Source organism: Sphaeramia orbicularis, chromosome 1 (assembly GCF_902148855.1).
Source record: "Sphaeramia orbicularis chromosome 1, fSphaOr1.1, whole genome shotgun sequence".
NCBI lineage: Eukaryota > Metazoa > Chordata > Actinopteri > Kurtiformes > Apogonidae > Sphaeramia > Sphaeramia orbicularis.
The window spans coordinates 52,770,320-52,790,480 of NC_043957.1; the positions used below are offsets into that span (position 1 = coordinate 52,770,320).

General features: G+C 38.6%; 1 protein-coding gene across 4 annotated transcripts in view; it reads left to right on the forward strand.

The window, feature by feature from the left end:
* The window catches only part of tll1 (tolloid-like 1), a 75,707-nt gene that overhangs the window by 13,864 nt on the left and 41,682 nt on the right, over window positions 1-20,161 (forward strand). For 3 of the 4 annotated variants that reach the window (XM_030141399.1, XM_030141408.1, XM_030141418.1), the window contains exons 3-6: window positions 16,222-16,344; window positions 16,549-16,629; window positions 19,751-19,924; window positions 20,021-20,138. In XM_030141399.1, the coding sequence (XP_029997259.1) occupies window positions 16,222-16,344; window positions 16,549-16,629; window positions 19,751-19,924; window positions 20,021-20,138 (496 nt within the window). Of the gene's footprint in view, window positions 1-16,221; window positions 16,345-16,548; window positions 16,630-19,750; window positions 19,925-20,001; window positions 20,139-20,161 lie in introns of those variants that run through there. The other variant, XM_030141424.1, reaches the window with a different exon arrangement.

Sequence of the window (20,161 nt, forward strand, 5' to 3'; positions counted from 1 at the left end):
ACCGTGGTGTGACAGTGAGTCTCAGCTACTGTTCACCCCTTCCCCCATTCTTAAGTAGGAAGGAAACTAGAGCAATGTGTGTATGTGTGTTTGACACTATAGATGAGTTGTGTGTTAGGCAGAGGATGAGCAGTCTCACTCATATTAAATTAAACAGGATTTTCCCGAGCAGAGTGTTACTGCCACGGAGCTTCCGAAGTCTTCCTCAGGATTCCCGCCTCAGCACAAACTCTGCGGCTGAGCTGAGAGTGGACTGTTTGTTTTGGAGCGTCATTGTTCCGGAGCTGGAGAAGCCATGAGTCAGCACCGATGTCACTCCGCCCACCTGCCACACATTGCTCAATTATTAAATGTCTGGGTGCTTTTTTTCACCTGGCTCTTCTGGTGGTATTTATAGCAGCGAAAATCACACATTCACATGCATGCATTATTGTCAAAGGGAAATCCACCTCCTCTTTACACTCGAGCTCCGTTTTTAAAAGATGTGCTTTGCATTGTAGGAACCAGCTGTTATACTGGGCCCAGGCTAAGGTATCAGGCAAATACTAATGATGTTTTAACCCATGTAGCATGTCATAGATGATAAGTGACTCATCTGGTAGCCTCTTATGGCCACTAATCAGATGGTTTAGGGTGTATTCACTCCTGGAAAGTCCTTTGGTCCGATTATTTGATTCGGATCAAGTGTGGTCTTTATTTTTTTCGTTTGGGTCAAATTGCATTCTCATAGCACTTCTTCTTAGTGGACCAAAATTTGTAAACAGAAGTATGCATGTGACAAACTGCGCTGGCACTGGACAGAAAAGTCCAGTGGCAGGGTGAATCTGAGATGGCGGATGTTGATGAAAACAGACATGGAGGTCCTATGTGCAGTTATTGTTTTTGGAATATGTATTCTATTTTTACAGTCACAAATTTCTGAAAATAATGTGAACTGTCAACAACAGCTCATTCGGAGCCAGTTTGTCAATATTTTAAGTGTCATTCTGCATCGACGAAGGTGTGCTGCTCGACGGCTTCTTGTAATCAGATATGTCAGTGTTAGTAAGACATTTAATCTCCTTTTTGCTCCACGTCTGTCTACGGCTCATGGCTGCTGCTATTAACTCTGGCTACCCATGTGGCTCAGATACTTCCAGTTTTGTTGATTACCTACAATCACCACGCGGCTATGGTGGCTCGTCAAGCACAAAGCACATGGTTCCTGAGGCTGGTTATATTCACACCAGAAGTGAACCAGCCCACAGTCTGTTTGAAAACGGACTGAGACCACCTCTTCTACGTGGTCCTGCTCCGTTTGTTTGGTTCAAATCAGAGTTTGCATGTTTGTATTCACACCTGAGGAAAAGTCTGGACTTTCCAGGGAAACAGACTCTAGTCCATTTTAAACAGACCAAACAAAGTAGGTCTATTCTTTTCAAATTTCACACACATAATCTTTTTATGTGCCTTTCTCCCAAATTCTGCATTTTTTTTTTTTTGGCAAATTTTTGAAAAGTTTGGGAAAGGATTGAAAATTCAGACTCAAACTTATTCCATGGGTCGGCAAGGTATCAGTGAGTAGGAGGGGCAGTGTTGTGTGACCGGGCAGGGGTATTAGTAGGGTCCGCTTACTTTTTCACTTTATTTTCACTTTGTACAAGAAAGTTTCTCTGTGTATATTTATTATTGCACTTTACATAATAAATTATGTCAAAATACCTCCATATTACATAAAATAGGATGTTCAAGATGACAAGGAGTCGCCATACCACTACCTTACACTTTTACAGATATTAATTATGAAAATTTAAAAAACAAACAAATATGCCGTTCTGAACAGTACACTGTATATGCTTCAAATAACACAGTGATGTAACTTTTACTGTCAAGTCCTAGTTACTGACTTAACATGCCTTATATTTTACCTTTACTTGTCTTTAAAGGGTCGGAAACTCATGCTGTCCTCTACATGAGCCTCAGGAACAGATCCACTCTCATTTAGAGATTTGTCTGAGTGCAAATGTCATTTAACACATGACTTCGGACACCACCGATCATTTACATTCTTTGTCTTGAAAGCCTTCCCAGTTAAATCATGCACATTGTGAAAGATGTCAAGATAGTTTGTCAGGGAGCAGCATGGAGTCTGTCAGGTCTATGATACTTAACACAGCAACAATTTATTTAATCTGACATAATAACACAAACATTTTGCCTGAACCTGATATTGCAGTCCCAGAGCGAGGTCCCCTGCATTAATGTTTTAGTTTCTTTTAATTCACTGTTGCTCCTTTTCATGTTGGTATAAAAAATAATTACATTTTTACTTCATCTTTGTGTACATAAGAATTGGCACACTGGGCCTCTGGGTGCACAGTCTGGATGGACTAACAGTAAACCGAGCTGTGTTTGTGTTCTTTTGTAATGTCTGGCTAAACCCTTGACCTGCAGGAGAGGAGTCTCAGTGTCACAGTAATATGATTAGGAGGTTACACCAGCTCTGTGTGTGTGTCATAACATATTATCATAATAAGCTCCATACCAAACATTTCTTTGCTTGTAATCCATTTTAGGTTGTTTTGTGGAGTTTAAATGTGTGCTTTTTGAAGTCACTGATTGCTTTACTTTTCTTAAAGCCAGTCAGAAATTAATTTTATTTATGTTCGCAACTTAAAAAAACAAAAACAAAAAAAAAAAAACTAAACAGTTGTCTGACTTTACTCCTCTGCTATTTGGATTACTTTATCAGTCTGGGTTTTATTGCCAGGTCATTTCAGACAGATATACAGTTGTTCGCATCACTGCTCTGCCATCTGTTTATAGCTGTGTTCATGCATGTAGAAACGGTGCCCATTCTAGACAACACACACATACTTACACACATTTTTTTTGGGTGTACTGGTGTGTAAATGATTGTTTGTCAGTGTCTGGGTCTGTGTTTAAGTCAGTAAGATGTATGATTACTGTGGTGTGTGTGTAGACCTGTAACAACATGGTGATGAAAGCCAAAGCCTTGCTTGTCTGTGTCGCAGGAGATTTGTGATCTTTTTCAATTATCATGGTTTCATTTGCACAGACACACACTTTGGTCTCTAAATATTTTTAGAAGATTTTCACTTCTGTTCTCTATACCAGTGGTAATCATTTCATTTTCTCTTACATGCAGGCAAAAGGGTGTGGATATAATTTTTTGGACTGAGCATCTACATTTTTTGGTTTTTTTTTTTTCTGAGTTTTTTTTCTATCCTACCACATTTCTAACTGATGACATGACTGACTCCAACATCTCTTCACATTCTGACACCTTAAATGTGGCAGGTCATTACACTATTGTATAAAACACAAGGGATAATCTCAGATTAAATGATACGAATACTTTAGGATTTTTTTTTCCCCCAATAAAGATTGAAGTCTGTGGTCAATTTGCTTTTGTTGTAGTTAGAATGGGTTTCACTCCTACAAGATACAAGTCTCCTCCAAGTTATGACTAAATATACTATGCCTCTTGCATCAGTCGTCAAACATGTCTGGATCTTCCTAACAGATGTGTTCATTTGTTTTTGCGTGATATAGCAATAGTTTGTTGAATCCACTTTGTGAAGATGAAGACGTTATGGATGGTTTGTCACCTTAAATCCTGACCAAACTGGGACTGAGTCCCTCAGTTTTTAACAGTCAGTATCACAGACAAGTTTGTGTTTCTGTGAGTAAAGATCTCAACCAAGTGGCTCTTATCAAATCAAGTTAAGTTACTTAATTTGTACCTGTAGGTAGATTTGTTTTGCAGTAAGATGATGGCATCCACTTTATCAGACAAATAACAAATCAGTATGACATGCAACATAATGTAAACTGCTAGTATGTAATAAAACATGATATTAGTACTGTACAGCCTCTTGTTTCATAATCCAACAATTTTGGGTGGAGAACCCCTTTACAGTCCTGTTCAGTCAGGCTGTATTTATTATTTGTAATCTCTCTGTGCCATTGTACCCTGGTGTTGAACTACAGCACCCACTGTGTCTCACAAAGGGTTAAAATGGATCGAGCAGCTTACACAATGATTACTTTTGGAGTAAATCCTCAAACAGGGCTGAGATAATCTCTTTTTAATATTACAGTACACAGTCACATTCACAGTTATATAGAGTAATAATACTATCCCACAGGTGAAAGGGTTTAGGCACATTCACATGTTCATACACATGTATACACACCTTAGCCCACCTACAGTGTGACCTTATATTTGCTTAATGAGGAGCTTAGTTGTTGTGTTGTGTGTTTTTTTAGATACACCCTACTGTGTACAGCGTGAAAGCATAACTCTGAGTGTGTGTAAAATGTCAAGAGAAAAACTAATTATCAAAAATGATTTGTATAAAGCATTTATATCAGGCACTTTTTGTTGTTTTACGGTATTAAAGAAAGTGGATGAAATAATGTGAACATATGAACACATACACTGTAGCTTGTGAGGGCTGTGAAAGAAGTTTATATGAAGAAAACTCATCTCACAGCTCAGTATAAAAACATTTTATGGCAATGGAGTCTGGACTGGAATAGACTAAAAAAGGCTCATGTAATGTGTCATTTAAAGGCTGGAGTCCATATTCAGGACTTTTTTCTGAAAATGGGCGGGGCAGAAATGTTATGTTTGAAACCACGCCCCATATTCAGTTGTGAGCGACATCACAACCACAAGACACGCCCGTTACACGTGTCCATGGCAACTGATAGACCGAGCCCTGACCGATATAGAGGTAACTGTTCCACCACCTGTCACCCCTGTCAGTGGTAAGACGCTTAAATCTGACCTAACATCAAGGATGTACATGACCTCGTCTGTCTGTGAATGAGAATTTACCAGTACCAGGCAGTGGCAAAGTGAAGCAGTGAGGAGACAGCAATGATGTAGTATGTGTAATATTGTATAGTATATATAGTATCATAATAATAATAATGCTCAAATGCAGGTATAGAACAATAAATGTGTTATTACAGCACCAATAGGCAAAGTCAATCTCTCTGAACCCATGTTAAAAGTTAGTTTGGAGCCATGTCTGTTGATAAAATGTATTTAATGACCAATGGAAAATAAACACCAGAGTGTAACTGATAAAAATATATATAAAAAAAACTACTTACTAATAAAAAATATATGGTGAGTTGAGAGAAACGATCACAATCCATAACAGACACGACAAACTGTGAAGCTGAAACTGAAGCACTGTGGTACTATTTATCTTTCAAATGTTCAGTGTGGTCGGTTTCAGATGCTGTAGCTCTTTCATAATTCATAGTTTGAGTTCTTGTTTGTTCAGTATTAACTGTCAGCCTTGTAAATACAAGCTGGACTGACTGTACATATCCTGACCAAGGAAAATAAAATTCTCACTTTGTGCAGTAATCTACACCTGGCTTTTCTGCTTCCGTCCATAATAATATACATTATATAGACTAATTGTCGTCTCAAATTAACCTTTATTTGCAACATAGCATAGCAAACTATTCCATGATCAAAAACTAATTAATTTTAGCAAAAAAAAATGACTGGGGTTGCCAGAAATTTATGATGTTAAAATGGGATCATGAGCCAAAAAATGTTGGGAACCACTGCTATAGATGGACAGTGGAGACAAACATTAATGAAATGTTGGTGAAGATGGTGCTTTGTGAGTGATTTTTAGTACTTTTTATTCTATGTTGATGATTTGAAATTCCTTCATTGTCTCTGTGTCTTATAAGTGAATGAGTTAGTCATAATTAATTGCAGAGTAAGTTAAAAAGAAGTCAGCATGTCTTTTTTGTTCACAACAGAAAGTTTTGTTTGAGTGGACACAGGCTCCTAGAGCCCCCGCTGTGAATCTGACTGACAGTTTTTACAGAGCGACAAAGAAAGCCGACATTAGCTGTGTTTCCCTGAGAACTTGATCAATACGACACAGGCCTGCTGTCTCTGAACTCACTGTGAGGGAGGTCTACTTCTCAGTTGGACTACACAGTGTCTGGTGCATCTCTTGTGTGTGTGTGTGTGTGTGTGTGTGTGTGTATTTGCTGCAGTGCCCCTGCTGAAGGGCGAACAGTAAGGCCCTGGTCAGCATGATGTAGTCCTCCAGGGACGTCCTGGGGTTTTTGGATCAATACCTTTCCTCCTGCATCTCCCTGCCTCACTGTCCTCACCCCTCCTCACCCCCCTGCTTGACTTTGGGCTATTTATGGTATCTCTGTGGATTTACAAGACCCCAACAATCAATGGGCCTAACTTACTATCACTGCTCTCTCCTCTCTTTTCTCTCGTTTTATCTTTGCTTTCGTCAGCTTTCTCTGGAAAACTTTTAGTCCTTGTAGTTTCCCTTGTTGTCCTGAAATATCTGAAACTACAAAGAGTATAATGTCAATTCATTGTCACACTGCCCTGCAAATAGAAACAGATAACCAGGGGAATATCATTGCGAATGCAGGTGTAACCTTATACAGTTGAATTCACATTTACATAGATTGATGGTCGATTGCAATGACCTTGCATTGGTGATGTCATCCTTATTTTTATGCACACAGTTGGTAGTTTTATTTATACTGCAAACTGTGTCCTGAACAGTTGAAGGGAGTGTCAGTACAGTTAATGTAGCCACAGCATTCTATTGCAAGTGCTGGTGTTTCTGATTTATATGGCTATGTCTCACCCGCATCAACCACTTAAACCTTCTTTTACATCTGTTGTTTCTCAGTGACTAAGTGGATCCAGACTTTTAAAATCTTTCAAATTAAGTACATTTGCAAGGGAAACACATTCTACAGAAATGAGAAAAAGAAACAGAGTAAAGAGCAGGTGTTCATGAGATTAACGCTAACACTGTGTCCTATTAAGCTGTGAGCATTCATGCATGTAGAGGTCAATTGATGATGGATTTTTAAAGTTCGATAGCCATGATAGTTTGGAGTAGAATGCACATTACCAATTGATCGACACCATTGGAAATGGCCAATCATTCACCAGGGTTTTCCATCCCAGTAAAGGTCTTTTACATGTAAAACTAAGTTGTTCACTCATTTCTTTTGTAACCTCACTTTTGTCTTTAAGCCTTTTTGGGAGTTTATAATCAGCTTTAGTCTTTAAAAATTTTGCACACAGATATAATATGGAAGGGTTCCCACCCCTGGACCTAGGTCTTCCACAAACGTAGGAAAATAAGTAAAGATATGAGACAATCCTTTATTAGTCCTGCACTGAGGAAATTGAAATACTTTTGTGAATATGGAGATGGTTTTGGCAATGAGAAGAGTCAGTGTTACAGCTTTCCTTCACCAATATGGCAAGAATAATGGTTGAAAACAATGTGAAATTAATGCAGTTACGTCTGGAACCTCTGAAAATACAGGGGAAATCCCTGTTTTTTAAAATATAAATTTAATAACTTTTGATCTGGACATCTCGTCACAGAAATAAACGTTAGTAAATAAATGATGAATGTACATATTGACTCTTTGCACGTTACGTCACGCTCTGTTCGCGCCGCAAACGAGCGCCATGATGGACGGTGGAAGTGCCGGACTGCACACTGGATGGCAAAGTGGCTAATATAGAATTTGATCTGAACATTCACATTTATGTTCGTTTTTTAACCCTGCTTTACACGTACAGTGGTCCCACACAATGACACCCATGGTTTCAGCTGGGTCGCAGACAGAGCCTGGCTCAGATGGACCTGATATTACAGATAGAACAGGCACATTAGCACCACCAAATGCTAGCTAGATAGCTAGACTGGGTTAACTACAATGTGCCCCTCTAGTGGATGTCACAAGTTGCCTTCAATATTAGCTCTGTTGTTGTAGTGGCTGTCTTTCTACTAGTTACACTACGTTATATGTCATAATGCTGTGCCATATGTTATAGTGGTCGAACCTTACATATTACTGAGTGTAGATATTAGAAAGGCAGACACTTCAACAACAGAGCTAATATTGTAAGCTACTTATGACAGCCACTAACATTATTACACAATATTAGTTAATTAGAGCTGCTTTTGGTTAGTCTGTTTGAGTTTTGATGGCATGCTGGGGGAAATATGTTAAAAACATACACAGTGAGCTAGCTAACGTTAGCTGTATCTTTCCTTTACCGTTGTGAGATACATTCCTCTGCTATGAGTGCAGTACAGTGACTCGGTAATCTAACCTGAGACTAAGAACTGGTAACATCCAGACTTGTATGCTTTTAGATCAGCCCCTGTGTATGGGGACACTCCATTTATAACATAATGGGACAGATCGTGTGCTTTAAACTCCGGTAGACTGGAGGATTTTGCTAGATACGTAAACACATCAGGAGGGAGAAGGTATGGGTCGGTAGCTAGCCCTGCTATCACTAGCTTTTCCAAATAGCGTTCTTTGTGCCGTCCAGTTAGGTGAGTCACTTCGCAGGACAAGTCCAAAACATTATTTTCAGTGCTGGTAGACATAATCCATCGCTCATTTGTTTGTTTGCTGTGTCGCTTTGCCGTCCACCATGGCACTGCTGCACCCCTAGTCACGTGATAACTGTGACGTTGGTGCAAAGGGTCAATATCCTTTGTTTAACCAGTAAAAAGAAAAACACACTGAGATTAAGAATCTCTTTTCCAAGAGTGACCTGGCCAAGAAAAGCAGCATAACACACAGGTTCTGACAAGAAAAGACATAATTAAAACATAATACAAAAAACTTACAATCAATAATTACAGAACAATCATTTGTACAAGTTTAAAAACAGTTACATTGACCAAGCTCACTGATTTCACATTCCTTTAAAATAGCTTTAAATTCACCTAAAGTAACACGTTCAGATAGATTTAAGTTGTTTTGCAGGACATTCCATGTAGAGGGGGCAGCGTATTGAAATGCAGTCTTACCCAACTCTGTTCTGGCTCTAGGAACCACCATTAGTATTTTTTTCTGCAAACGCAGAGCATACTGTTATTGTTTTTTTTTTGCATATAAGTGCAGAGATAAGCCAGGAGGAGCCCCTGAATAGCCTACATTTATAAATAAATCACAATGAATCGATGAATGTACAAATGTATGTACAAAATGACACAGCCTTTTTGTATATTTGTGTATTTGTACACATGAACTGATGGTTTATGTCATTTTTCACCAGACGTACCAAACATTTCATTGTCCCAGCCTCCAGTCAGTGGGAACATGGTGACATGATGGATTATATATGGATGGACAAAAGTTCTTTCTTTCCATGAAATTATGAAGGGAAATTTCTTTCTACTAATTACTCAATGAAGAAAGTAAAAATCAACTAATCCGATACATGACAAGCAGAAATTTCAAGATGAATTTGTATTAATAACTAAATCATTTTGTGTTCTAGGCAAGGCACTGCAGTAACTACAGTAACATTAAATATACATATAATAAACAAATAAATATCTGTAATATGAATGAGGTCAACGCTCTAGATCACATATTATCTCCCATTATCTCCTCTGTCTAAGCTGGATATCATATGTGACCATTCGACAGAACACACTCACAGTCTGTGTCTGATGTCCTGATTTGTAAACCATCTGTGGTCACTGTGGTTCGCCGCTTATGTCCAACAATAGCACCAAGTTGAGCACAATGGCACCCTGACCTCCCATTTCCTATAGTGGCAATCCTGATTAGCTAAATGACAAGCTTCTCCCATGCCATTGTTAATGTATTAGTGTCTTGAATCCCTGTGGAGGGCAATAACCGCACTCAGCTAATCATTTAGTGATGGTTATCCTTCAGTTGTTCATTGTTACAGACTAGAAGATATATACTGTAGATATGGGAGGAGAGGAAAAAGAAACTGGGTGAACAAGGGATTCAGACATTGCAGTTTGTCACATTGCACCGTGTGGTTGTTCAATAGTTAAACAGCATTTTTTTTTAGGGAGAGACAGATGTATGAAAAGTAGGAGGATATGGGAAAAGGGAGAGGCTTTAGTGATCCCAGTGGGCAAGGAGGGGAGAGAGCGGTGGGTGTGTCACTTGACAAAAGGCTTATGCATGGCCTGATGTCGGACCACTGTAAGACCACTGAGGGCTGGTGGCTGTGGGGGTGTGTGGGTGTGTGTGGGTATAAACATGAACTTTCAGATACATGATTAAAGTGAATGAAACTGCACGGTCTGTTTTAACCCATAAAGACTCAAACATCCACTGGCAACCAAAATCATTTACTGATCTAAAAAGTTAAATCACTGTTGACCCACTAATCTTAATAATACATGTAAAAAATTCATCTAAAATGCAGTTTTTTATCTTTTCATGGTCATCAGATATGACCCATTTGGACATTCAGAGGCTCTGTAGTAAACATGGAAACACCATCATCTTCTTCAACATTGATTCACCAGTAAAACCCATGGGGTTTGATAAACGACACTTTTTTATGTTCGGTTACTGATATATTTTACTGAAAAAGTCACTTTTTCCTCTGATTTCTCTGTTTTTGATACAAAAACCTTCAACTTTGTTTTGAACTTTTATGAACATCTGCATGATCAATAAATTAACTAGAAAAGCACTCGGAGAGCGCAGACCTCCGCCAAGGCTGATCAGTGGCCCCCCCCCGTGGGCCCCCCCACGCCAAGGAGGTTATGTTTTTGCCAGGGTTTGTTTGTCTGTCTGTCTGTCTGTCTGTGTGCAACATAACTCAGAAAGTTATGGACAGATTTTGATGAAATTTTCAGGGTTTGTTGGAAATGGGCCCCCCCGTGGGCCCCCCCACCCCCGATCACCACCAAAATTTAATCATTTCTTCCTTATCTCATTTCCAACGAACCCTGAAAATTTCATCCAAATCTGTCCATAACTTTTTGAGTTATGTTGCACACTAACGGACAGACAGACAGACAGACAGACAGACAGACAAACAAACAAACAAACACTGGCAAAAACATAACCTCCTTGGCGGAGGTAAATATAGGAAAATACCTGATTGTCATTTAAAAATACAAAATATAGATCATAATATTAGAATAAATGTTGATAAATTACATAATAAAGGTCAAATATAGAGAAAAAATAATTTGGGAACTGCCACAAAAGTAGCACTTGAGTCTTTATGGGTTGAATTGCAATAACACAAAACAATACATACCGAGTATACGTGATAACTTCACTCATACAGAAAATGGGACAGTTGTTTTATTTATGTGTCATATACCTTATCCTGTTGCATGGTGCACAATTGTACATTGTATTTCCCTAATTACAGTCTTATAGTCTTAACAGGTCGAACAGTTTGTACCTGAACCAAGCCTGAAAAAAAAAAAAATCACACCAAATACGACCCTTCTGATCTGTACCAGTTTTCTTCTGGTCCAATGGCTTTAATTCTTCCATGTTAAAGAAAAGTGAGTACTAAAGGGGACATATTTTCCCTGTGAGAAGTGTTCATTTTTTTCAAGAATACCCTGGTAGCGCCTTAACGGTTAAACATTTTGACACGTGGAATATGAGCCTACCTGAGCAGCTTCTCTTCAAGTTTAGTACGTTTCATAAGCACAAGTAGTGATATTTGAGTATGTCTGAAAATATTAAATGCCAAATTAGCCACCATAACATTATTTAACATTAAAATACAAGGAACAGTAATCACTGCAAAATATACACAAAATGAATTTATAAAGGGAAATGGAAGGGCTTTTAAGCTTTACTGAAACTATTTGAAGAATAGAATAGAATAGAATAGAATAGAATAGAATAGAATAGAATAGAATAGAATAGAATAGAATAGAATAGAATAGAAATTTATTTTTACTGTTACAGGAACAATGAAAATCAGTTCAGCAGCTCTGTTTCTTATTTAGCAGCAAAAACACTTAAAGTGCGAAGAGACTATAAAAATATCACACAAAATTATACTGAAAATATATGCTGAAAAGTATTGACAAAATTCAAAACATTCAAAAATACTAAAATATAGAAAACATTAACTCTATACCATAGATGAAAGAAATATATACAACATGTAAGGATATCTATAGGCAGTATGGGGTATGTGTAAGGTAAGATTAGTAGTCATCTATATCCCTTTGGTCACTAGAGTTTATATTTGCATTAAACTAAAAACTGAAAACAATGCAATAACAGATGGAATTTGGCTCAACACTAAAATCAGAGATCAAGTCAAGTTCAACAGATTATCTGACTCACACCTGTTAACTGTGGCTGTACCAGTGAATTTACAACTGCCTACTGCTGTGTTTATATCATAATGTTGTTTAATATCAGGCAAAGGTGACATATTCTGAAAAGGGTTAATGAAGGGAAAGTAACACCACTTTAGTCATTTTTCCATTAGATATCTGTGCAAAACTTTACTGGTATTTACTAAATGTCGAAAAAACAGAAGTGCGTAATGTCGGTTTTTCTATTAAATCACAAATGCGATGATTTGTTTATTTATTATCGCAAGATGACACGAGAAGTCATTCCATAAACATGGCGACGAACGTAAATATGGTGTTGATTTACAGATATATTCATTATTATTATATATATTACCCCTCTATCTCCATATTATATATTACCCCTCTAACCCTAAATTAAAAAATGATTGGATTTCCTGGTGTGTCCACACGTACCGCACCATTTTTCTTCTTCGTCTTCGCTTGTAACATCCGTCAACATTCATTTTTTTAATTCACCTGACTCTAGTTGTGAAAAAAGGTCTTTCCATTGCAGTTTTGCGTGATATACTATTTGCGCTATGCCTGATAAACCACCTCTTGCCAGCGCAAAAACTTTTAATCGAAAAATGAAACTTTTGGCAAAATTGTCGTTTTTCCATTTGGTTTGTTTTTTTATGTGCAAGTTATATTTGCGCAATTTGAGGGTCAATGGAAAAGCGACTACTGGCTACGAATAAGAAAACTTCCTTTCATTAATGACAATATGTTGATGATCGTAGTTGCATCAGGTCTGAAGGTTTAATGAATGGAAAATACACGCATACTTACACATCATCTCATCACCAATAGGTTGACCACTCTATGATTTAAAATGATGTTGTGTCCTGTACTGTATCACTCAACCAAATGTGGAAATCATTATCACACATCTGGATTATGATAACATTGGGTTTTATCTTTCAAAGACAAACTCAACTCGGTCAGTGGAACATTGTGTTTTATAATGCTGTGTCAGTGGGTGGTTTCATACAGTTTGTGTTGTCTGGAGCTTCACTAAAGATCCATTTGAATCATCAAAATGAGGTCACAGTTTAGTCTGAACCGTGGATCAACAAACGGCAAACTTAGCAAAGACAATAACATCACATAATCAAACTCACACATGTAGAAGAAACGCTGTGATTTCAGCATCAAACTGCATTCTTTTAATTTAGAGCTGTGTCCAGAGGTGAAAACAACAAACCCTCTGTTTTTCATCACTTTCTTTGACTCTGCTTCAGAGTGGTTTTCATCCTCAACTTGGTCTTGGTATTAGTTATTAACACCATGATAAACTCACTACTACCTTTAGTGTTCACATATGTTTACAGTGACGTGTTGGTTTGTGGCTGTGAATAAATTCAGTTCGTATCTCTGTGATACAATACGCCAGCATATTTAACATAACATCAGAACTCTTAAAGCAGTGGTTCTCAACCTTTTTTGGCTCGTGACCCCATTTTAACATAACAAATTTCTGCTGACCCCCCACCCATTCAAAACAGAGACTTTTTTTTGCTAAAATTAATTTGTTTTTGATCATGGAATAGTTTGCTATACTACGTTGCAAATAAATGTTAATTTTAGATGACATGTAGTCTATATAATGTATATTATTATGGACGGAGGTAGTAAAGCCAGGTGTAGATTACTGCACAAAGTGAGAATTTTATTTTACTTGGTCAGGATATGTACAGTCAGTTCAGTTTGGATTTACAAGGCTGACAATTAATACTGAACCAACAAGAACTCAAACTATGAATTATGAAAGAGCTGCAGCATCTGAAACCGACCACAATGAACATTTGAAAGATAAATAGTATCACAGTGCTTCAGTTTCAGCTTCAAAGTTTGTCATGTCTTTTATTTATTGGGATCGTCTCTCTCAACTCACCATACATTTTTTATGAGTAAGTTTTGTTGTTTTTTTTTTTTTAATTCTTTTATTTTTATCAATTACTAGAAATTTCAGGTGACCATATTTGAATTCGAAGTGACCCCAAGTGGGGTCCCGACCCCTAGGTTGAAAAACACTGCCTTAAAGGGATCATATTTTGCTAAACCCACTTTTTTTATTCTTTGGTACATTTATTTGTGTATCTGGGGACCTTAACAGTTCAAAAAGTTTGAATTTGAGCCCTCCAGGTGCTGCAAAGCTATCTTTATATTAATTTTGCCAAAACTCGAGTGGATTTCTACAACCCATTTTAACACTTTCAGTGCCATGGGCCGATTAAATCGGCTTTACGAAAACAACCTGTAAAGTGCCACGGGCCGATCAGATCGGCTTTGGAGAACACGCCATATTTGTGTACAAACAAACCATCCACCCCCATTTCTTTCTCACATTTCGATGACGTTCTTTCTGTGTCCCCCTTTTGAGACCAAGCAGACGGGAATTTGAGGTCACGCGACCGAATAATATTTTTATATCTTTTTAATGTTTCTTATTCTCCGGTGTTTCATCAGAGGGAGCCCTCCATGCCGGGGGGCGGCTGTGGACTCCGGGGGCTGTGGCGCCTTCTCTCACTGGGGTCCGCTCCTTTCTGGTGGGTGGGGGTCCCAGTTGGCCCTCTCCCACTAGTTGGGATGCGGGGCTGTGTTGCTGGTGCCTGGTCGCCGGGGTCGGTGGCTGCATCCTGGTGCGGATGGCTCCCTGAGACAGCGCCTCCTAAATTGATGCTTTACTTTTACTTGTACATTTTTGTTCTGGTCTACCTGTGCTCAGTCAGTCTTCTTAAGTATGTGTGAGCTTGTGGGTTTGCATGTATGTGTGTGTGTGTGTGTGTGTGTGTGCGGGTGAGTGGGTGGGTGTGGGTGGGGGGCGGTACTGATTTTTAAACTGATATGTAAAGCTCTTTGTGCTACAGTTTTTAATGTATGAAAAGCGCTATATAAATAAAGATTATTATTATTATTATTATGAATTATGCAAATTACGATCAATAATGAATCGGCTGCGTCCGGTGCGTTTTGAATCTAATTAGCAATCGGTCGGATGTTACCGAGCGGTTTCCTGCAGGATTCTTCAAATATTATAAAAACAACGCGAAATACTGAAAAACGGCCAAATTCTGTGGCACTTTTAAGGCTTATTAGCCCCTTAACTGTCTGGCACTTAAAGAGTTAATTCCTTCTTAATTTGTCGCGTCTATAACTAGTTATATCACAACATTTGCACATATAAGGTCAAGACTTAGGACGAATATTTCTCCAGGTACGGCGAAACAGGACAGAACAACACAGTCAACAACCTGGAGGGGGTGGGGTTTGAAGTGGCTCATTTGCATTTAAAGGGCCAGCGCTCAAACAACCTTTCTGGTGTCATTACTCAGAAATAGGGTTGAAGATGGACCTTTGTAGTTGAATTAATGAAGAATTCAGACCCAAGCAGAGCATTTACAGTTTATGTAGACCCCAGAGAAATGCTTTAAAATGCATAATTATATTTAAAAAAGCAAAATATGACCCATTTAATTCTAAACACTCTAATGATACTTTTAGATATTTTTTGAATAAAGTAGAAATATTACATGTAATTCAGTCATCCAGTAACATTTAAGAGATAATAAGATAATATATAGAAGAACAGAAGCCATACAAAGGTCACAGTTTGATAATGCATGAAAACAATATATAAAAATAAAAGTGTGAAAATCAGTCATGTACTTTAAAAATAATCCCAAATTTTTGTATTTGAAAGAAAATATTTTGACATTATCTGAAAAACATTGTCAAGAGTATAACCATCAGTACTAATTTGTTTGAGACAGGTAAAGCTGAGACAAAAGAGGTTGAAATGTAGTTCATTTAATCCTAAACCATGGTGCTTGATTTACTGAGGCAGCACATGTAAAAGTGTCTAAATTATGCTGATTATTTTATCACTTCTTGTTCAGCGTAGGTGATGAGCACTACTAGTCTAGATTTTAAAAAAATCTTACAAACCCTGATGAAGATGAATATGAAACATCCAAATGATGATTGAGGTAATAATGATAACCGAAAACTGACTAGGATGTGTTTTTCTTTGTTGCAGCTGTATTTTGGGGTGACATCGCCTTAGATGAGGAGGACCTGCGTATGTTCCAGATCGACAGGACGATAGACCTGACACAGCACACACACATGCACACACACTCTCGGCAGGGACACACATCTGGTGAGTGGACTCCACATCCCACTCTCACTCTATAATCCTCATGTTTTCCTTGCTCTCATGTTTCCCCTCTCACACTCTCATTACCCATCAGCTGCAGAGAAATGCAGCATCATTAGGAAGGAAGTAGACAGCAGCCACCTGAGGTTATCAGCATTTATAGTGCATTGTTTTGGCTTTGATTCTTGGCTCTTTTGTGTGCATCAGGTGGCCTGGAGGAACATGAAATTGCAAAGAAGAGAGGGTCGTTATACCTTCTACTGGAAAGAATACGAAGATTTGGCTTAGGTAAGGGTTTCAAACAACACCAGTCTCATTTTCATATTAAATACATATTCTTAACCCTTTATAGGGCACTCATTGAAATACTTTGAAATTCAAAATTTCAACCTTAGTGTGTTATTAGCAGTGTTGGGAGTATTGCGTTACAAAAAGTAATGCCTTACAGTAACAGATTGCTTTTTGCTGTAATGTACTAGTGTAAGGCATTACTAATATATTTTCAGTAATATTTACCTCATTACATGTTCAGTAGTGCTTGCATTACAACACACTTTTCACCTATAATTTAAGCGCTTAAATGAAAAAAAAAAAAAAAAAAGAAAAGAAAGAAACAGCAGGACCATGAGACCTTAAGGAATTAAAAATGTTTCAGGAAAGTTCTATTTCCTGTTGGTGCTCAGCCAATGGGTGAAGATGGCAGAAGACTGTATGCTCATTATTAACCCTAACCCTGCTTTCAAGAGGCTAGTTAGCATGATCCCTAGGGGCTGGGTTCTACTGCGCATGCGCCATTTATATCTGTATGTAACTCAAAAATAATACAGGATTCATGTAACGCGTAAGGAATTACTTTTAAAATAACAATACAAGTAATCTGTACTGTATTGCATTTTGGAAATAACTTGCACAACACTGGTTATTGGACATGATCATCTACCTCCTCGTCTGTTGGCACATGCAATAAAACAAATGTTATAAGGTCAGAAACTGATAAAAATCACTCATGTTCACTATTTACAACTTCAAAATTTCTATCAACTCTCTCTGAATCACTGTATAGTGTGATTAAAACCAACATGCTTCTTGATGTCACTGAGGCACGGGCTTGGCCCCATATTTAATGTTTACAGAAATAATAAAGATAGTCACTTGCCCGAAAAAGGGTTAAGAACTATACATTAATCATGTGGCAATACACACTATCCACGACCAAGGCCTTAATCTTTTTCAGCACTACAGTGTGGGTTTTCCACATTCAGCCTTCACATATATTATGTCGCCCAACAATTTGCACAATTGGAACTTTATCATATCCTGGTGTCTGAACAATTTTTCAAGCATAGTTTGGATCTTTACTCACAATTTCAACTCCTCCTTTACCAAAAAGGTGAAAATGCAACCAATTACAATTTCACATCAGGTGAAGCCTCAAATAGTGAATGGTTTAATAGAAGGCAGTTTAATAGAAAATTTAATGATTTCCTTCATGGGAGCAAATCTGTTCATGTTCTCTATGTTGTGAAAAATCCTAAACAATGTCAACAATGCAGAGTGTACAACTTATGTAGTTAATAGGTTAAAGGTCCCATATTATGCTATTTTTCAGTCACGTCATATAGGTCTGAGAAGCCCAAAAACATAGTATTTAAGTTTGTTCGCCCCAAAATCATCCTTTGTTTGGAGTTTCAGCGGTCGAAAAAGTCACTCTCACCAGCCCTCCTCAGAACATGCTGTTTCTGGGCCTGCTTCCGGGTATGCAAATGAACGCATCTGTCCACGCCCACTCCCCCTACCCTCTCTGGGAGAGGACGCGGCTTACGCTAGCGTTCGCTGTTGTGAATACACAAGTCACCTGTCTGAAATGCCCCTCTCTCGTCTCCAATACACATGTCTCAGGCAGAACGTTTTTCCAAACACTGGCTTTCTTTGCCTTGAGGCGTGATTGAGCCCCGACGGAAAACGGCGGTGTTGTGTCGGGTTCGTGGACCTGACACAGAAAGACGCCTGCCGCCACTAATGCAGGCAGCTACTAACAAGCTTGATGCTAACTATACTGATGCCAACCACAAAAGGCCCGTGTTCAAAGTAGTTCTGTTGAATGTCTCTTGATATTATCAGCTCTTGCATGTTAACGGGGACGCAAACGTTAGCAGCAGTAACCGAGCTATGTTAGCTGCCATGCTAACGTTAGACGTACACATCAACAACCACCAGCTTATCCGTAATGTAGGGTTATGCAGTAAAGATACAAAAAAATGATAAGAACTTACATCTCCCACACTTGTACTTGGGTCACGAAGCGTTGGTACTGCGTCCTTCTTGATTCGGAGTCTTTGTGCTAAGCCGGAGCTGTATGGGCCCATGTTCGAAAAACACTCGTCCGTGAAATGCCGGGCACACACATACAAGCATTTGGGAATGTTGTTTGGTACATGACCATCACAGATATAATCCAGCCACTTTTTACGGAGAGGCTCGGAAGTGGGGAGCAAAAATAAACTTTGGTGTTGGTGTGTGCAGCCAACAACACCACAACTTGCGTGTCTCGCCTTCGCCATGTTTGTTGTCCAAGAGGTACTTTGCCAGGGTGGGGCTGACCTTTTCATGCAGGGTGGGGGCACAGTCAGGGGGAGGAGTTAAATCCGCTTATGTCGTCATAAACGGACCCAACTCAAACTCGGCCGTTTGAGCAGGCATTTTCACAAAATGTGGTGTAGCAAGGCAGGAGGAAACAGACAGTTTTCAAATTCGAACCTCATAATGAGGCTACAGCAACACACACTACTATAAGAAAACTGTCACAAAGTGAGATTTGCATAATATGGGACCTTTAAATAGTCTGAATTACTTACAGTTTTAGGATACTTCTAATGTAAAATAGAGCTGTGCAAAAAATATCATTTCTCCATAGAGGTAATTTTGTATCCAGATAATGAAACATATCAATATATTTCACACTTTTGTTAGTTGGTGACATCATGCAGGACAAGTTTAACACTGTAGCTCTTGTAACATCCTTAAACAATTTCAGTGTTTAAATGAAGACAGATTTGTTGTCCTTCAGCCAATACCACTATTTCAGTTGTGTGACTCAACAACTGATCCCTTCAGCTCTTGCTATATATTTTTTCAACAAATGATACATGTACACATCTAGCAGAGTCTGCACTCGATGGTAGCCTAAACATTTTAAAGGTGCCAGGGACTCCGACTGACTAACAAGTGTCTGTTTTCTGCTTCCTCTGAGCTAAATCTCAGGGACTTGGTTGTTAAAACTGTTTCTATTATTGTTTGAGCTTTGCTGATTTTCATTGGTCTTATTCTTTACAGCACATTCTAGAAATGATGTTTGTAACAATCAACACACATAGATTCAAGATAGATGTGAATTGCTTTTGACTGTTAGAATACCTCCCCAAGAACTTGAGCAAGGGAGCTGCAAGCACTAAGAGCCAAAGTGGGAAAGTTGGGAAGACTGGGAATGTTGTGAAGAGTCGTTTTCCCCGAGCAGCCACATCCAGAGCGGAGAGGATATGGCCCGGAGGAGTCATTCCCTACGTCATAGGAGGAAATTTCACTGGTAAGCAACTCCTTTGCACTGCTGCCCAAAGCCCATGGCAGTACAATATACACTGACGTGTGATTTTGTAAAAGTAGGATGTAATGTGTGTTTTAGGTAGTCAGAGGGCAATGTTTAAGCAGGCCATGCGTCACTGGGAGAAACAGACATGCGTGACATTCATCGAGAAGACAGATGAGGAAAGCTACATAGTCTTCACCTACAGACCTTGCGGGTGAGTTTGGAGGTCTCTTAGCG